This window comes from Pogoniulus pusillus, unplaced genomic scaffold (genome assembly GCF_015220805.1).
Source record: "Pogoniulus pusillus isolate bPogPus1 unplaced genomic scaffold, bPogPus1.pri scaffold_243_arrow_ctg1, whole genome shotgun sequence".
NCBI classification, from domain to species: Eukaryota; Metazoa; Chordata; class Aves; order Piciformes; family Lybiidae; genus Pogoniulus; species Pogoniulus pusillus.
Window position 1 is genome coordinate 12,090 of NW_026974667.1, and position 17,660 is coordinate 29,749.

At 67.0% G+C, this 17,660-nt stretch overlaps 1 protein-coding gene across 1 annotated transcript; it reads left to right on the forward strand.

The window, feature by feature from the left end:
* Nucleotides 1–98: 98 nt before the first annotated feature.
* Nucleotides 99–15,227, forward strand: ESYT1 (extended synaptotagmin 1). Its single transcript, XM_064141307.1, has 31 exons — nucleotides 99–487; nucleotides 1,058–1,099; nucleotides 2,344–2,478; nucleotides 2,587–2,660; nucleotides 2,821–2,893; nucleotides 3,422–3,511; nucleotides 3,639–3,694; nucleotides 3,814–3,937; nucleotides 4,032–4,208; nucleotides 4,718–4,800; nucleotides 4,922–4,970; nucleotides 5,455–5,544; nucleotides 5,666–5,758; nucleotides 5,860–5,931; nucleotides 6,050–6,136; nucleotides 7,368–7,517; nucleotides 8,235–8,372; nucleotides 9,599–9,775; nucleotides 10,257–10,339; nucleotides 10,430–10,478; nucleotides 10,601–10,690; nucleotides 11,357–11,452; nucleotides 11,892–11,963; nucleotides 12,295–12,381; nucleotides 12,481–12,627; nucleotides 12,726–12,850; nucleotides 13,210–13,308; nucleotides 13,828–13,959; nucleotides 14,043–14,148; nucleotides 14,268–14,317; nucleotides 14,444–15,227. Exons 1-31 carry the CDS (start codon nucleotides 218–220, stop codon nucleotides 14,475–14,477), a joined length of 3,150 nt encoding a protein of 1,049 aa, XP_063997377.1. The 5' UTR covers nucleotides 99–217; the 3' UTR covers nucleotides 14,478–15,227.
* Nucleotides 15,228–17,660: the final 2,433 nt, after the last annotated feature.

Sequence of the window (17,660 nt, forward strand, 5' to 3'; positions counted from 1 at the left end):
CCATCAGTGCCTTGGGGGCGTAGCCTCCGAGGGGGCTTCACCATTGGGGCGCTACCTGGGGCGGGGCTTAACTCGCGAGGCCCCGCCCCATCCAGCGAGCCCCCTCCGCCTCGGCCCCGCCCAACCGAGCGGGGAGGGGCGTGGCCTTACCAGCGAGGCCCCGCCCCGCGGTGGGAGGGGCAGGGCACGGCGGAGCGGCGGCGGCAGCGGCCCCGGGATGGAGCGGCGGGGCCCGGGGCTGGCGGCGCTGGGGGCACTGGGGCGGCGGCTGCTGTGGGCGCTGCCTGCCTACGCGGCTGGGCTGCTGGGGCTGGGGGCCGGCGCCGTGGTGCTGGCCCTGGCCCTTTACGCCGGTTGGCGGCGGCGGCGGCAAGCCCGGGAGCGCGGGATGCAGTTGGCCGCCCGCCTGCAACGGGACGAGGAAGCAGCTGTCAGAGCCGCCGCTGCCGCGGGGCTGGGCGCGGCCCGCGGGGAGCTAACGGCATGGGTAAGAGGGGGCCCGCCCGCCGCAGCGCGCCGTTATCTCCCCCGGCGGTGGCACCGGGAAGGGTTCGGGTCCTTCCCTCTGCCCGCCGCACTCCTCCGCTTCGCTGCGATCTCCGCCGGTGTCCGCCAAGATGCTGCAGCGCAGCCCCGCGCTGGCCCCCGCGCGATAAGGGTTACCCCCCCCGGGTACCGCCCGGGGCCTTCCGGCATCGCCGGGCTCGAGTCGTGACTCACCGGGCCCGGGGGGGCCGTTTCCTGCCCGACCTCAGGCTGGGGCGGGCATGGGAGGGGCCGGGAACCCCCCCCCACTATGTAGTGCCGGGGGACCGAGACCCTCCTTCTCGGGACTGCCCCCTCCACCGGGACCTCCCGGGATGGCCAAGGAGGGACCGGAGCTGCTGCCAGATGCTGGCCACAGCTGGAAGCGAGATGGGGGGGGAGGACACGGGACGGACACACCCGACCCGACCGGGGAAACTGAGGCACGGCAGTGCCGGCAGCAGCCGAGTTCCTGCCCGGAAACCCCCCCGGGCCTCACGGCACTCCCGGGCCCCGCTGCCTCTGCCCGCAGGTGAACTTCCCGGACGTGGAGAGGGCAGAATGGCTCAACAAGGTGAGGAGTCCGCCCGGGGCCCCGCAGCCCCTTCCCATCCCTGCTTCCTGCCCTGCATCCCTGCATCCCTGCCCTGCAGCCCCTTCCCATCCCTGCCTCCTGCCCTGCATCACTGCATCCCTGCCCCGCAGCCCCTTCCCATCCCTGCCTCCTGCCCTGCATCCCTGCATCCCTGCCCTGCAGCCCCTTCCCATCCCTGCTTCCTGCCCTGCATCCCTGCAGCCCTGCCCCGCAGCCCCTTCCCATCCCTGCCTCCTGCCCTGCATCACTGCATCCCTGCCCCGCAGCCCCTTCCCATCCCTGCCTCCTGCCCTGCATCCCTGCCCTGCAGCTCCTTCTCCATCCCTACCTCCTGCCCTGCATCCCTGCCTCCTGCCCTGCATCCCTGCCTCCTGCCCTGCATCCCTGCCCTGCAGCCCCTTCTCCATCCCTGCCTCCTGCCCTGCATCCCTGCATCCCTGCCCCGCAGCCCCTTCCCATCCCTGCCTCCTGCCCTGCATCCCTGCCCTGCAGCCCCTTCCCATCCCTGCCTCCTGCCCTGCAGCTCCTTCTCCATCCCTGCCTCCTGCCCTGCATCCCTGCCCTGCAGCTCCTTCTCCATCCCTGCCTCCTGCCCTGCACCCCTGCGTCTTGCCGTGAATCCCTGCAGCCCTCTTCCCATCCCTGCATCCCCCTCTCCATCCCCCCTCCCACCACTGCACCCATCCCTCCGTCCTCCATCCTTCCCTTCCCCCATCCACTCAGCCTTTGATCCCTGCATCCGTTTATCCCTCTCTGCCTCCATCTGTGCCCATCCTTCCCTCCATCCCCACCCTGCCCATCCCTGCCCTATGTCCCTCTGTCCATCCTTTCCCTCCCCACCCTGCCCATCCCTCCCCCTTGTCCTTCTGCCCATCCTTCCCTCCACCCCCACTGTGTCCCTCTGTCCTCCCCTCCATCCCCACCCTGCCCATCCCTGCTCCGTCCCTCTGCCCATCCTTCCCTCCATCCCCACCGTGCCCACCCCTTCCCCTGTCCTTCCCTCCATCCCTGCCCTGTGTCCCTCTGTCCATCCTTTCCATCCCCACCCTGCCCATCCCTGCCCTGTGTCCCTCTGCCCATCCTTCCCTCCACCCCCACCGCTCCCATCCCTCCTCCCTCCGCGTTCCCACCTCTATCCTTCCCTCCACCCCCACCGCGTCCTCCTGTCCGCCCTCCCCTCGCCCCCCGCCCCCTCCTGCCCGCGTCCGTCTGTCGTGCCGCAGGTGCTGGCCCAGGCTTGGCCTTTCTTCGGGCAGTACATGGAGAAGCTGCTGGTGGAGAGCATCGCCCCTGCCATCCGCGCCTCCAACGCCCACCTGCAGACCTTCACCTTCACCAAGGTGGACATGGGGGAGAAGGTAAGTGGGGGAGACCCCTCCCTCACCTCGGCACCCCTCTCCCCTCATCACCCTGCCCGCAGCTCACTGCTGACCCCCCCCACCCCCACCCGACCTCCTCCCTTCCAGCCTCTGCGGGTGCTGGGGGTCAGAGCCCATCCTGGTACCCACAAGAAGCAGATCCTGCTGGACCTCAACATCAGGTCAGGAGCTGGAAGCAGCCCTGCAGGGCTCAGCCCTGCTCTCTGGGGCGGGGGTGGGGGGGCAGTGGGAGGTGAGGGGAGGGTCGTGTGTGTCGTGGGGGGGGGGGTTATGGTGAAGCAGCCCCCCCCTCAAAATAATTCCTGCCTCCCACTTTGGCAGCTATGTGGGAGACGTCCAGATCGATGTGGAGGTGAAGAAGTTCTTCTGCAAGGCAGGGGTGAAGGGGATGCAGGTGAGGGGGGAGGGGTGGGGAGGGGGGGGCCTGGCTGCTCTATTCTGGGGGGGGGTGTCTCTGAAGAGCAGTGAAGGGAATGCAGGTGAGGAGGGAGGGGTGGGGAGGGGGGGCCTGGCTGCACTATTTTTGGGGGGGGGTCTTTGAGGAGTAATGAAGGGGATGCAGGTGAGGGGGGAGGGGTGGGGAGGGGGGGCCTGGCTGCACTATTTTGGGGGGAGGTCTCTGAGGAGCAGTGAAGGGGATGCAGGGGGGGGGCATAGTGCCCCTGGAGGGGTTCGGGGTGGGGAGGGGTTGGGGAGGGAGGGGAGGGGTCAGGATGCCCATGGAGGGGGTCGGAGGGGGTCGGGCGGGGTCAAGATCCCCATTGGAGGGGTTTGGGGCACGGGAGGGAGGGGTCAGGGTCCCCATGGCGGGGGTGGGGTCCATTCTGCCCCCTTTTTGGGGGGGTGGGGGTCTTTGAAGAGCAAGAGGGATGGGGGGGGTCACATCTGACCACTGCTCCACCCCCACCCCTCCCCCCCCCAGCTCCACGGGATGCTGCGGATCATCCTGGAGCCCCTGCTGGGGGATGTGCCCATCGTGGGGGCACTCAGCATGTTCTTCATCCGGCGCCCGGTGAGTGCCCCCCCCGCCCCCCAAAGCCCCCTCCCCAGATCAAAAGCAGCCTCTCTACCCCCTCCCTCAACCCCCCCTCACCGCCTCCCCCCCCCCCCCCCTTACTTTAACCCCCTTCCCACCTCAGACCTTGGACATCAACTGGACTGGCATGACCAACCTGCTGGACATCCCCGGGCTCAGGTCAGCCTCTGCCCCAGCCATGGCACAGCCCTCAGGGGCACTCTCGTCGTGCCCACCCCCCCCCATTTAACTGCCCCCCCCCAGGACCCTTCAACCCCACCCTCACCTCTTCCTCCCAGCTCCATGTCTGACACCATGATCATGGACACCATCTCCTCCTACCTGGTGCTGCCCAATCGCCTCCTGGTGCCACTGGTGCCAAACCTCCACGACGCTGCCCAGCTGCGGTGCCCTCTCCCTCGGGTAAGAGTTGCCTGGGGGGGGGGAGGGGTTTATTCTTGTGTGGGATCCTCTCCCCTCACCACCCCCCTCGGAGCTGACCCTCTCTACCCACCAGGGGGTGGTGAGGGTTCACCTGCGCGGTGCCCGCGACCTGCGCTGCAAGGACAGGTTCATGGGGGGGCTGGTAGAGGGCAAGTCTGACCCCTACGCCGTGCTGAGGGTTGGCACCCAAGTGGCTACCAGCAGGGTGATCGATGACAACCTCAACCCCACCTGGGATGAGGTTTATGAGGTGAGAAACCCCCTCCCCAAATCGGTGATGCACTCTCTCCCCCCACCCCCTACCCTGTGCAGCAGGGCACAGGAGGAACCCTCTGAGCTGTGCCAGGGAGAGGGGAGAAGGAGCAGGAGTGCCCCAGTGGGGGAGGGAGAGGGAACAGGAGTGGCTCAATGCGGGAGGGAGAGGGAACAGGAGAGCCCCAATGAGGGAGGGAGAGGGAACAGGAGTGGCTCAATGAGGGAGGGAGAGGGAATAGAAGTGCCCTAATGGGGGAGGGGGAGGGAACAGGAGAGCCCCAAAGAGGGAGGAAGGGAGGGAGAGGGAACAGGAGTGGCTCAATGCGGGAGGGAGAGGGAACAGGAGAGCCCCAGTGGGGGAGGAAGGGAGGGAGAGGGAACAGGAGTGGCTCAATGGGGGAGGGAGAGGGAACAGGAGAGCCCCAGTGGGGGAAGGGGGAGGGGTGGGCATGGTGCCCTCTGTGTGCCCCCACCCCCAAGGCTGACCCAGTGCCCCCTCCCCAGTTCATCGTGCACGAGGTGCCAGGGCAGGAGATCGAAGTGGAGCTCTTTGACAAAGACCCAGACCAGGATGATCTCCTGGGCAGGTGTGTGGGGGGGGAGGGGGCTGAACCCCCTGGGTGATGTCTCAGGGGTGGGGGGAGGGGTCCTGACCCCCCCTCCCTCCCCCTTTCAATTCTCTCCTTCTCCAACCCCTCCTTTTGCCAGGATGAAGTTGGATTTTGGGGAGGTGCTGAAGGCTCAGGTGGTGGAGGAGGTGGGTTGGGGGCTGGGGGTCTTGGAGGGGGGTGTGGGGGTGGGGGTTGGGTGTCTTAAGGGGGTTTGGAGGGGGGGGGCGGTTCGTGGTGAGCTCTGAGGTCCCCCTGGAGCCTTCTCCTCCCTTGGCTGCACATCCTCAGCTCTCAGCCTGCCCCTGTGGGGGAGGTTCTGCAGCCTCTGCTCAGCCTCAGGCTCTGCTGTAGCTCCTCCAGCAGCTCCAGGTCCCTGGAGGGGTTTGAGGCCAGGCTGGGTGAGGCTGTGGGCAGCCTGGGCTAGGGTAGAGTGCCCCTGCCCATGCCAGGCTGGGCGAGGCTGTGGGCAGCCTGGGCTAGGGTAGGGTGCCCCTGCCCATGCCAGGCTGGGTGAGGCTGTGGGCAGCCTGGGCTAGGGTAGAGTGCCCCTGCCCATGCCAGGGAGGTTGGCACTGCCTGCTCCTCGTGGTCCCTCCCAGCCCTGCCTGAGTCTCTGCCTCCCCCCCGCAGTGGTTCCCGTTGCAGGAGGGGGGGCAGGGTCGGCTCCACCTGCGCCTGGAGTGGTTGTCCCTCACCTCCGACGCCTCCAAACTGGAGCAGGTGAGAGCTGAGCTGAGTTTGGCAGGTCTCAGCCTAGCTGAGGGGGGGGTGGGGGAGAGAAGAGGTCATGACCTCCCACCCCCCACCCCCGGGGGTCTGTCATCCTCCTGCCCCCCTCCAGGTTTTGGAGAGGAACCAAACGATCGTGGCCAAACCTGACCCCCCCTCAGCTGCCATCCTGGTGGTGTACCTGGACAGGGCTGAGGACCTGCCTGTGAGTTGGGGGGAGGGTGGGGGGGCTTGGGGTGAAGGGTAGGGGGGCTTAGGGACCCCCCCCCCATCCTGACCTCACCCCCTCCCCACGTTTCTATGCAGATGAAGAAGCCTGGCAAGGAGCCCAACCCCATGGTGCAGGTCTCGGTGCAGGATGTGACCAGAGAGAGCAAAGTGAGTCTGGGGGGAGGGGGGGGGGGGAAATTGGGGGTGAGGGTCTCATAAAGGTGGGTTTGGGGGGGAGGAGGAGGCAGTGGGGGGGGGCTCTCTGACCTTGTGCCCCCTCTCCCAGGTGGTTTACAACAGCTCAGCCCCTGTCTGGGAAGATGCTTTCCGTTTCTTCCTGCACGACCCTGCCCACCAGGACCTGGACATCCAAGTGAGACCCCCCCCAAAATTCCTCCCCCTGGAGCCCCTCAAACCACAGCTCTGGGCCACTCCATGTGTGTCGTCCCCCCCCCCCCATCCCCATCCCCCACACCCCCCAAATCCCAACCTCAATCCACTCCCCCCCCCAAAATCCCAGCCCCATTTACTTTGCCTCCCTCTCAAACCTCTTTTCATTTCCCCCTGATTCTCCCCATGTTTCCCCCCACTTCCTCCTCATTTCCCCTTTAATTTCCTACTCATTACCCCATTTCCTCCTTTATTTCCCCCTTGTTTGTCTCCATTTCCTCATCATCCCCCTCATTTCCTCTTCATTTCCCCCTGATTCCTCCCATTTCCCCCTCATTTCCTCTTCTTTTTCCCCCTACTTCTCCCCCCATTTCCTCCTCATCCCCCCACTTCCCTCCCATTTCCCCTCTACTCCTCACCTTTCCCCCCCATTTCCTCCCCATTTCCCCCCACTTCCTCTCTACTTCCCCCCTGTCCCCCCCTCATTCCCTTCCCCCCTCCCCTCCTCACTTTTCCCCCTCCATCCCCTCCCTTCCCCCTCCTCCCCTCTCCTTTTCCACTCCCTCCACTCCCTCCCTTCCTCCCTCCCTTCCTTCCTTCCTTCCTCCCTTCCTTCCTTCCTTCCTTCCTTCCTTCCTTCCTTCCTTCCTTCCTTCCTTCCTTCCTTCCTTCCTTCCTTCCTTCCTTCCTTCCTTCCTTCCTTCCTTCCTCCCTCCCTCCCTCCCTCCCTCCCTCCCTCCTTTCCTCCCTCCCTCCCTCCCTCCCTCCCTCCCTCCCTTCCTTCCTTCCTTCCTTCCTTCCTTCCTTCCTTCCTTCCTTCCTTCCTTCCTTCCTTCCTTCCTTCCTTCCTTCCTTCCTTCCTCCCTCCCTCCCTCCCTCCCTCCCTCCTTTCCTCCCTCCCTCCCTCCCTCCCTCCCTCCCTTCCTTCCTTCCTTCCTTCCTTCCTTCCTTCCTTCCTTCCTTCCTTCCTTCCTTCCTTCCTTCCTTCCTTCCTTCCTTCCTCCCTCCCTTCCTCCCTTCCTCCCTTCCTCCCTTCCTCCCTTCCTCCCTTCCTCCCTTCCTCCCCCCTCCCTCCCTTCCTCCCTCCCTTCCTCCCTTCCTCCCCCCTCCCTCCCTTCCTCCCTCCCTTCCTCCCTCCCTTCCTCCCTCCCTTCCTCCCTCCCTCCCTCCCCTCTCCCCCCTCCCTCCCTGACGCTGTCTCTCCGGGGGGGCAGGTGAAGGACGACCCCCGGCAGGGCTCCCTGGGGTCGCTGTCGCTGCCGCTGCGCCGCCTGCTGCAGGCTCCGGAGCTGACCCTGGCGGAGCCTTTCCAGCTGCAGCGCTCAGGGCCCCGCAGCCGCCTGCACATGAAGCTGGTCCTGAGGGTGAGGAGGGGGCGGCAGAGGGGGCACGGCGGGGGGGGGGTGCCCAGCGGTGCCCGGCGCTGCCTGGTGGAGCTCATTGGTGCTCACTGGTGCCCATTGGTGCCCAGCGATGCACCCAGTGGTTGGGGCTCACTGGTGCCTGGCAGTGCCTGGCAATGCTTGTTGGTACCCAGTGGTGCCCACTGGTGCCTGGCAGTGCCTGGCAATGCCTGTTGGTACCCAGTGGTGCCCATTGGTACCCAGTGGTGCCCACTGGTGCCTGGCAGTGCCTGTTGGTACCCAGTGGTGCCCATTGGTACCCAGTGGTGCCCACTGGTGCCTGGCAGTGCCTGTTGGTACCCAGTGGTGCCCACTGGTGCCTGGCAGTGCCTGTTGGTACCCAGTGGTGCCCATTGGTGCCTGGCAGTGCCTGTTGGTACCCAGTGGTGCCCATTGGTGCCCACTGGTGCCTGGCAGTGCCTGGCAGTGCCTGTTGGTGCCCATTGGTGCCCACTGGTGCCTGGCAGTGCCTGTTGGTACCCATTGGTGCCCACTGGTGCCTATTGGTGCCTGGCAATGCCTGTTGGTACCCACTGGTGCCCATTAGTGCCCACTGATGCCTATTGGTGCCTGGTGATGCCTGTTGGTAACCATTGGTGCCCATTAGTGCCTGTTGGTGCCCATTGGTGCCCGTTGGTGCCCTCTGCCCACCCCTACCCACTCCTTAAACCCTCTCAGGTGCTTTACTTTGATGCCCCCGAGGATGCCACCCCCCAGCCCACCCTGTCCTCAGGGCAGCCTGAGCCCCCCCCCAGCAGCACTGTTGGCAGCCCCCGGCCCAGCCACACCCATCCAGACCCCCAGTTTGGGACCGAGGTGAGGATTTGGGGGGGGGCATCGCTGGGGGGGGGGGAGGGATTTGGGGAGGGGGCAAGACTTGGAGAGAGGAATGAGGGAGGGGGAGGGGGAGGGGGCAGGGGAGGGAGGGGCAGGAGAGGGCTGGGGGCTGGGAGGAGTTTTGAGGGGGGGGGAGTGGGGGAGGGTCTCAGGAGGTGCCATAGGGCTGGGGGGGAGGGTCTGGGGGGGCAGCAGGGGAGTTTGTGGGGGGCAGGATGGGGCTGAGGTGCTGGAGGGGTCCTGGGGGGCAGCCTGGGGGTGCCCCTGGCAGGCAGGGTGGCAGGGGGAGGTCAGGAGCAGGGCTGTGGTGCCAGGCGGTGCCTATTGGTGCCCATTGGTACCTGTCGGTGCCCATCGGTGCCTGGCAATGCCTGTCGGTGCCCACTGGTACCTGTTACTGCCCATTGGTGCCCACTGGTACCTATTGGTGCCCATTGGTGCCTGGTAGCACTTGCTGGTGCCCCTTGGTGCCCGTTGGTGCCTGGCAGTGCTCGCTGGTGCTCAGTGGTGCCCCTTGGTGCCTGTTGGTGCCTGGCAGTGCTCGCTGGTGCCCCTTGGTGCCCATTGGTGCCTGGCAGTGCTCGCTGGTGCCCCTTGGTGCCTGGCAGCACTTGCTGGTGCTCAGTGGTGCCCCTTGGTGCCCATTGGTGCCTGGCAGTGCTCGCTGGTGCCCCTTGGTGCCCGTTGGTGCCTGGCAGCGCTCGCTGGTGCTCAGTGGTGCCCCTTGGTGCCCGTTGGTGCCTGGCAGTGCTCGCTGGTGCCCCTTGGTGCCCATTGGTGCCTGGCAGTGCTCGCTGGTGCCCCTTGGTGCCTGGCAGCACTTGCTGGTGCTCAGTGGTGCCCCTTGGTGCCCATTGGTGCCTGGCAGTGCTCGCTGGTGCCCATTGGTGCCTGGCAGCACTCGCTGGTGCTCAGTGGTGCCCCTTGGTGCCCATTGGTGCCCGGCAGCGCTCGCTGGTGCCCCTTGGTGCCCATTGGTGCCTGGCAGTGCTCACTGGTGCCCATTGGTGCCTGGCAGCACTCACTGGTGCTCAGTGGTTCCCTTTGGTGCCCATTGGTGCCCGGCAGCGCTCGCTGGTGCCCATCGGTGCTCATCGGTGCTCATTAGTGCCCGGCGGTGCCCGTTGGTGCCTATTGGCGCTCACTGGTGCCCGTCGGTGCCCATCGGTGCCCTTTGCCACCCCCGCGGGGCGTGTGCCCCCCAGCACGTGCTGCGCATCCACCTGCTGGAGGCTCAGGACCTGGTGGCCAAGGACACCTTCCTCGGGGGGATGGTTCGGGGCCGCTCCGATCCCTACGCCAGGGTCAGGGTCTCCGGGAGGAGCTTCCGCAGCAGAGTGGTGAAGGAGGAGCTCAACCCCCGCTGGAATGAGGTCTACGAGGTACGGGGGGCGGGGGAGGGGCTGGGGGGAAGCCTGAGTGCCAGCTGTGCCCATCGCCCGGCAGGGATGCAGCCGTGGTGTGCCCGCAGGGGCGGGGAGGGTCCTGCGGGAGAGGGGAAACTGAGGCAGGGAGGTGGGAAAGGACCTTCAGAGGTGCCCCTGACCCCTGCTGCCAACGTCTGGACCGTGCCAGGTGTGGGGGAGGTCCTCCAGGAAGAGGGAAACTGAGGCAGGGAGGTGGGAAGAGAACTTCACACCTCAACCATGCCAGGTGGAAAGAGGTCTCCAGAAGGAGGGAAACTGAGGCAGGGAGGTGGGAAAGGACCTTCAGAGGTGCCCTTGACCCCTGCTGCCAACATCTCAACCGTGCCAGCTGTGGGGGAGGTCCTACATGAAGAGGGAAACTGAGGCAGGGAGGTGGGAAAGGACCTTCAGGGCTGTGCCCCCTCACCCCCTGCTGCCAACCCCTCACCCACCCCAGGTCATCGTGGACAACATCCCCGGGCAGGATGTGGAGTTTGACCTCTTTGACAAGGACATCGACAAGGATGACTTCCTGGGCAGGTGGCTGCTGGGGAGGGGTCCCAAGGTGGGGGGGATCCGGGGGGGTCGTGTGTCCCCACCCCACCCCCTCACTCACTTCTGCCCCCCCAGGTGCAAGGTGCCCCTGAGGAGGGTTCTGAGCCACCGAGTGCTGGATGAGGTAGGAAGGAGTGGGGTTGGGGGGTGGGGGCTGCAGTGGGGTGGGATTTGGGGGGGGGGGAGGCTTGCATTGGTTCTGGGGGGCGTGGGGGGGGGTCTCACTCAGCCTCCTCATCCCACCAGTGGCTGCCTCTGGAGGAGGTGAAGTCAGGGAGGCTCCATGTGAAGCTGGAGAGGTTGGATCCTTGCCCCAGCACTGCCCTCCTGGAGCAGGTCTGGACCCCTCCTTCCCCCCCCCCCCCCCCGCGGGCTGGGGGTGTCAGGGGAGGGATCGGGGGGGGGGGGCAGGGTGGGGGCAGAAGTGTTCCCAGTCCCTGTCCCTGCTCCCAGCCCAGTCCCCAGCCTTGTCCCAGTCTCCATTCCTCACTCATCCCAGTCCAGACCCGTCCCTGCCCCAGTGCTTCCCAGTGCCCATCCTTGTCCCTGTCCCCACCCCAGTCCCCACCCCAGTCCCTATCCCTAACTTAATCCCCTCCCAGTGCCCACCCCTGCCCGTGTGATGCCCACCCCTGCCCCGCCGTGCCCACCCCTGCCCCACCGTGCCTACCCCTGCCCATGTGATGCCCACCCATACCTCAGCCATGCCCACCCCTGCCCCGCCGTGCCCACCCCTGCCCCACCGTGCCCACCCCTGCCCATGTGATGCCCACCCATACCTCGGCCATGCCCACCCCTGCCCGTGTGATGCCCACCCATACCTCGGCCATGCCCACCCCTGCCCTCTTGTGCCCACCCCTGCCCTGCTGTGCCCACCCCTGCCCGTGTGATGCCCACCCATACCTCGGCCATGCCCACCCCTGCCCCGCCGTGCCCACCCCTGCCCGTGTGATGCCCACCCATACCTCGGCCATGCCCACCCCTGCCCCGCCGTGCCCGCAGGTGCTGCACACCAACAGCCTGCTGCAGCCTGCCCGCGGGGAGCTGCTCTCTGCCGCCCTGCTCAGCGTCTTCCTGGACAGAGCCTCCGAGCTGCCGGTGAGCAGCGCCCCCCCGCGGCCCCCCCGCGACCTCTCCATCCTCATCATCCTCATCCTCTTCAGCATCATCCTCATCCTTTTCATTATCTTTCTCCATCTTCATCCTCATCATCTTCTTCATCATCTTCATCCTCTTCATTATCTTTCTCATCTTCAATCTTCATTTTCATCATTATCTTCATCCTCTTCATCTTCATCCTCTTCATCCTCTTCATCTTCATCTTCTTCATCATCATCTTGGTCATGGTCACCCTCTTCACCATCATCTTCATCCTCTTCCTCATCATCTTCATTCTATCCATTGCCTTCATCTTCTTCTTCCTCTTCATTATCTTCATTCTTTTAATTGTCTTCATCCTCTTCCTCATCTTCATCATCTTCCTCATCTTCATTTTATTAACTATCTTCATCCTCTTCCTCACCTTCCTCATCCCCAGCTCCGGAAGGGCTCCAAGCCCCCTGCTGCCTTTGCCAGCCTGACCGTGCGAGAGGTCACCCTCAAGACCAAGGTAAGAGGTGCCCCTGATGGGATGCCACCCAGAATGCCCCCATCGTGGTGCCCCCATTGTGGTGCCCCTGGTAGGATGCCACCCAAAGGGTGTGGTCCTGGTGCCCCTGCTGGGATGCCACTCAGAGTGCCCCCATCGTGGTGCCCCCATTGTGGTGCCCCTGGTAGGATGCCCCCCCCAGAGTGTGCTCCTGGTGCCCCTGTCGTGGTGCCCCCAGTGCAATGCCACCCAGCAGATGCAGTCCTGGCACAGTCCCCTCCTCAGGTTGTGCCCATGGTGGTGGGGGGCACCTGGGGGGAGCCTTTCTCACCCTGTGCTGTGCCCACCCCAGACCTGCAGCCCGAGCACGGAGCCTGTGTGGGATGAAGGCTTCTCCTTCCTCATCAAGCAGCCCCACCTGGAGTCCCTGGAGCTGCAGGTCTGTGCCCTGTGCCCACCCCTGGGGTAAGGGTCCCATCCCCCACACTGGGGAGGGTGCCAGGGTGCTGACCCCCCCCCCTTACCCCTGTGCCCACAGGTGAAGGAGGAGGGGGGGCAGCCCCTGGGTGCCCTCAGCCTGCCCCTGCCCCAGCTGCTGGCATCTGAGGGGCTGCTGCTCGACTCTTGGCTGCCCCTGGCCGGGGGGGGCCCTGGCAGCCAGGTCCTGCTGCGGGCACAGCTGGGGGTGAGTGAGGGCATGGAGGGTGGCATGGGGAGGGGAGGTGTGGGGAGGGGGCAGAAGAGATCTTTCCCTCACCCCCCCACCCCATTTGCCACCCTCAGGTCCTGGTGTCGCAGCAGGCAGAGGCTGCAGGGGATGCAGCCCCCCCCGTGCCCAGGGAGGTGCCAGGGGACGAGGAGAGTGGGGCTGGGGGGGGGCTGCGGCAGAGGCTACATCCTGGTGACAGGTAGAGAGAGAGAGACCCCCCCCAAATGTCACATCCACCCCCCCCCGTATCACATCCCCACCCTCGTGTCACATTCCCCCCCCCAATGTCACACCCACCCCCCCCAGTGTCACTTCCATCCCCCCCCAATGTCACACCTACCCCCCCCAGTGTCACACCCACCCCCCCCTAACGTCACATCCCCCCCCAGTGTCACATCCCCCCCCCCCACCATCACATCCACTCCTCCAGTGTCACTTCCACCCCCTCCCCCGTGCCACATTCCCCCCCCCCCGGGGGTGTGTGCATGAGATCCCTTTGGGGGTCCCGGGGGGGGGGGCTGGAAGCTGTCCCCAGCTCGTCCCCCCCTCCCCCCGCAGCCCCCCCGAGCCCGCAGAGTCCCCCCTGGGCCGCCTGCAGCTGACGCTGTGGTACCACCGCGACCAGCAGAAGCTTGTGGCCATCGTCCACTGCTGCAGGTCAGACCCCCCCCGCCTCTGGGGGTCACCTCGGGGGGCGAGGGGGGTGGGTGTCAAGTTGGGGTCCCCCCCTTAAAGGGCCATAACTCTGGGGACCCCCCCCCCAGTTGTCTCCAGGTCCCTTTCAGCTCCTTCCTGCTTAGTGCTGGGAGCAGCCCAAGTGCCTCAGGCGACCCCAGGGACCCCTCCCCAACCAGCCAAGTCTTGGGGTCCCCCTCCTCAAGGGTCCACAAGCTTTGGGGGGTCCCCCCTCAAGGGTCCAGAAGTTTTAGGGGTCCTCCCCTCGAAGATCCACAAGCTTTGGGGACCCCCCCCCAGTTGTCTCCAGGTCCCTTCAGCTCCTTCCTGCTTAGTGCTGGGAGCAGCCCAAGTGCCTCAGGGACCCCTCCCCAACCAGCCAAGCTTTGGGGTCCCCTCCTCAAAGCTCCATCAGCTTTTGAGGGGACCCCCCCCCGGTGTGTGTCAGCCTTGGGGGACCTCCCCCCCCCTCACTTCGAGCCCTGTGTGCCCCCTCCCCAGGAGGCTGAAGCCAGCATCCAAGGAGCTGCCAGACCCTTACGTGTCCCTGGTGCTGCTGCCCGACCGCAGCCGTGGCACCAAGAGGAAGACCTCGGTGCAGAGGAAGAGCCTCAACCCTGACTACAATGAGAGGTGGGGAGGGGGCCCGCAGACCCCTACCCAGTCTCCATCCCCCTCCCCCCCTCCCAGCACAGCCTCAGTGACGCCCCCCGCAGGTTCGAGTGGGACCTGCCCCTGGAGGAGGCTTCGCGCCGCAAGTTGGAGGCTCAGGTCAAGTCCTCGCAGTCCTTCATGGCCAGGGACAAGGAGGTGCTGGGGAAGGTAATTTGGGGAGGGGGTCCCGGCGGGGGGGAGAGGGTCTGGGGGGGGCTTGGAATGGTCTGAGGGGGAGGGTCCGAACCCCCCTCCCCAATTCCTTTTCCTTCTTTCCTCCCCTACAGCTCCACCTGGACCTGGCGCAGGTGGATCTGACCGAGGGGGGGAGCCACTGGTGAGTGGGGCTGGGGGCGTGGGGGGGGCTCTGGGGATGGGGGGAGAGGGGAGGCTACTTTGCCCTCCCCCCCTCCTTCCTCACCTCCCTTCCCCCTCTTCCTCACCTCTCTCCCCCCCGCTCCAGGTACGAGCTGCAGGAGGAGCGGAGCAGCCCCTAAGGGACTCCTCCCTCACCCCCGCCCCCACCGTGCCTGAAGACCGCGGGGGGGGGGGGGAAGGGAATTGGGGTGAGGGGTCTGGAGGAGGAGGGGGAGCACCGCGACCCCCCCCCAGCTGCTCCTGCTGCCTCCCCTCCCCCCCATGCCACCACCTTCCCCCCACACACCCAAACCTCATCACTGACCAAAGATGCACCGGGGGGAGGTGCCCAGACCGTGCCCACCCCCCCCGACTGTTACTGCTTGGTGCCTTTTGCCCCCCACGAGGACTTCCCCCCCGGTGCTGACCGGGGGGGGGAGAAGGGAAGGCCCCGGTTGGGGTCGTGTCCCCCTCTCCGGCGGGGGGGGGGGAGTGATGCTTTTGTCAGAGCCGCTGTCGCCAACGCCACCAACGCTGCGGTGCCACCACCGCGATGCCAGCAACGCTGCGATGCCACCGCCGCGATGCCTGCAAGGCTGCGATGCCAGCAAGGCTGCGATGCCACCGCTGCTGTGATGCCACCGCCGCGATGCCAGCAACGCTGTGATGCCACTGCCGCGATGCCACCGCCGCTGTGATGCCACCACCGCGATGCCACCACCGCGATGCCACCGCTGCTGTGATGCCACTGCCGCGATGCCACCGCTGCAATGTCGCCGCCGTGATGCCACCGCCGCCACCCCCTCCCCCCGCCTCGTTGCTGCCTTCCCGGGGCTGTGTCCCTGTCCCCTCCCCCAGGCTAATAAAGGAGGGGAGGGGACGGAGCTGGCTCTGGGCTCTGCGGTGTGTGATTGCCCCCCCCCCCAGTGCCCCCTCCTGGGATGCCCCCTGGGATGCCCTCCTTTGAGATGTGCCCCCCCCCCCCCAGCATGGGCCATGCCCCATTGCGCTGTGCCCACCAGGAGATGCCATCACTGCGGGGGGGGCTGCTCCCTCCTGAGGTGTCCCTGTGGGGGACACCATTGCTGAGTTGTCCTCTTTGGGGCGGCCCCTACCGGAGTGCCCTTCATGGGCTGCGCCCACCGTGGGCTGTGCCCACCAGGGTGTGCCCCATGAGATGCCAGCACTGGGGGTGGGGTGGGTGTGTGTGTGTGTGTGCTCCTTACTGTGGTGACCCCATAAGGACACCACTGGAGCGACCCCCACGAGGTCCTGCCACGAGGGTGGCACTCACTGAGGTGTCCCTGTGGGGGCCACCGTTGGGGTGTCCCCACTCGGGGGGGGTTGTCCCCTTTGAGGTGCCCCCCACCAAGGTGTCCTTCTACCCCTCCATGGGGTGTGCCCACCAGGGTGTGCCCCCCCGAAATGCCATCACTGCGGGGGGAGGGGGGGAGGCTGCTCCCTATTGAGGTGTCCCTGTGGGGGGGGCTACCATTGTCGTGCCCCCTGCCAAGGTGTCCCCATTGGGGTGACCCCACTCGGGGGGGGTCGTCCCTATTGGGGTGCCCTCCGTGTGCTGCGCCCACCAGGCTGTGCCCCAGGAGATGCCATCACTGCGGGGGGGGTCCTCTCTACCGAGGTGTCCCCTTTGGGGGTGTCCCCACTCGGGGTGGGGTATCCCCATTAGGGTACCCCCCATGGGCTGCGCCCACCAGGCTGTGCCCCGGGAGATGCCACCACTGTGCGGGGGGGGGGTGGGGGGGGGGTGTGGGTGATGCCCCCTGATGACGTCACTCGCGGGGGGTGCTCCCTGCCCCCCCCAGTCCCCTCTCTGTGCCCATCTATAGCCAAAAAATCCCCCCCGCGCAGAGGGGGCGTGGCCTGGCGTGTCCCCGCCCCCTCATTAGCCATGCAGCATTCCGCGCCGTGACGTCAGCGGCGCTCAGCCAATCAGCGAGCGGTGACGCCGCGCGCTAGAAAGCCTCCGCCCGCGCTCGGCACCGGGAGGGGACCGGGAACGGCGGCGCCATGGTGGGCACCGGAGCGGGCACCGGAGCGGGCACCGGGGCGGGCACCGGGAGCCGGCGAAGGATGCGCGGGAAAAGGAGGGGGGGGCAGGGGGCTGGGGGAGGGGGCCCGGGGGGCCGTGGGGGAGGGGGATCGGGGCGGGGGGATAGGGGGGGTCGCGGCGGAAAAGGGGAGGGGGATGCTTAGCCGGTACCGGAGCCGGTACCGGAGTCGCTGACCGACTCCCCCCCCCTCCCCCCCCTCCCTTCCGCCACCTTCTTCCCGCAGTGTGACTTCTCCGAGGAGCAGACTGCTGGTGAGTGACTGGCACCGGGCACCGGCACCGGGCACCGGGCACCGGAACCTTCCTATCACACACAACCCACCCCCCCACCCTGCCCCGGTACCGGCCGTAAGCCGAGCGCAGCCCTCCCGGTACCGACCCCGCCGCTCCCTTCCTGCCCTCCCAGCGCTTCCTGTGGAGGCAGTCCCGGGACAAAGTCTGACCCCGGGGCCGGGGCCGGTACCGGAGGAGCGGGAGCGGGACTGGGAGGGATGCAGGAGCAGGGCCCGGGGCTGGGGAGCAGAGCCAGGCCCGGGGCCGGTACCGGCGGCGCCCGGGGCCGTTCTGCGCCATTTGCCCTTTTATGGGCACGGCTCGGACCGAGCGTTCCCGCGGGGCGGGGCCGGGGCGGGAGCGGTTCGGACCCCTCCCGGCAGCGACTCCCCTCCCCCACACGCTCCTCTCCCCCTTCCAGCCCCCATCGCCCCCTCCCCCCCGGGCTCCCCATCCCCCCCGGCGTCCGGTTGCACCGGGAAACCGAATCCTGCTCCGGAGCGAAACCTGACCCGGGGAGCGGGGAGAGAGGAGGGGGGGGGCGGACATAGGATGCTGGGGGGAGGGGGTGGGGAGGGGGGGTCAGGTTAATGGGGTCCCGGTACACTGAGGGGGGGGGGGTCCCGGTGAGTGTAAAGGGCGTCCCGGTGTACTTGGGGGGGTTCCGGTGGCTGTAGAGGGGGTCCTGGTACACTGGGGGGGGGGGACAGACGACCCGGTGCACTGAGGGGGGGTCCCGGTGAGTGTAGAGGAGGTCCCGGTGGGTGTAGAGAGGTTCCCGGTGCACTGAGGGGGGGTCCCGGTGGGTGTAGAGGGGTTCCCGGTGCACTGAGGGGGGGTCCCGGTGGGTGTTGAGGGGTTCCCGGTGCACTGAGGGGGGGTCCCGGTGGGTGTAGAGTGGTTCCCGGTGCACTGAGGGGGGGTCCCGGTGGGTGTAGAGGGGTTCCCGGTGCACTGAGGGGGGGGTCCCGGTGGGTGT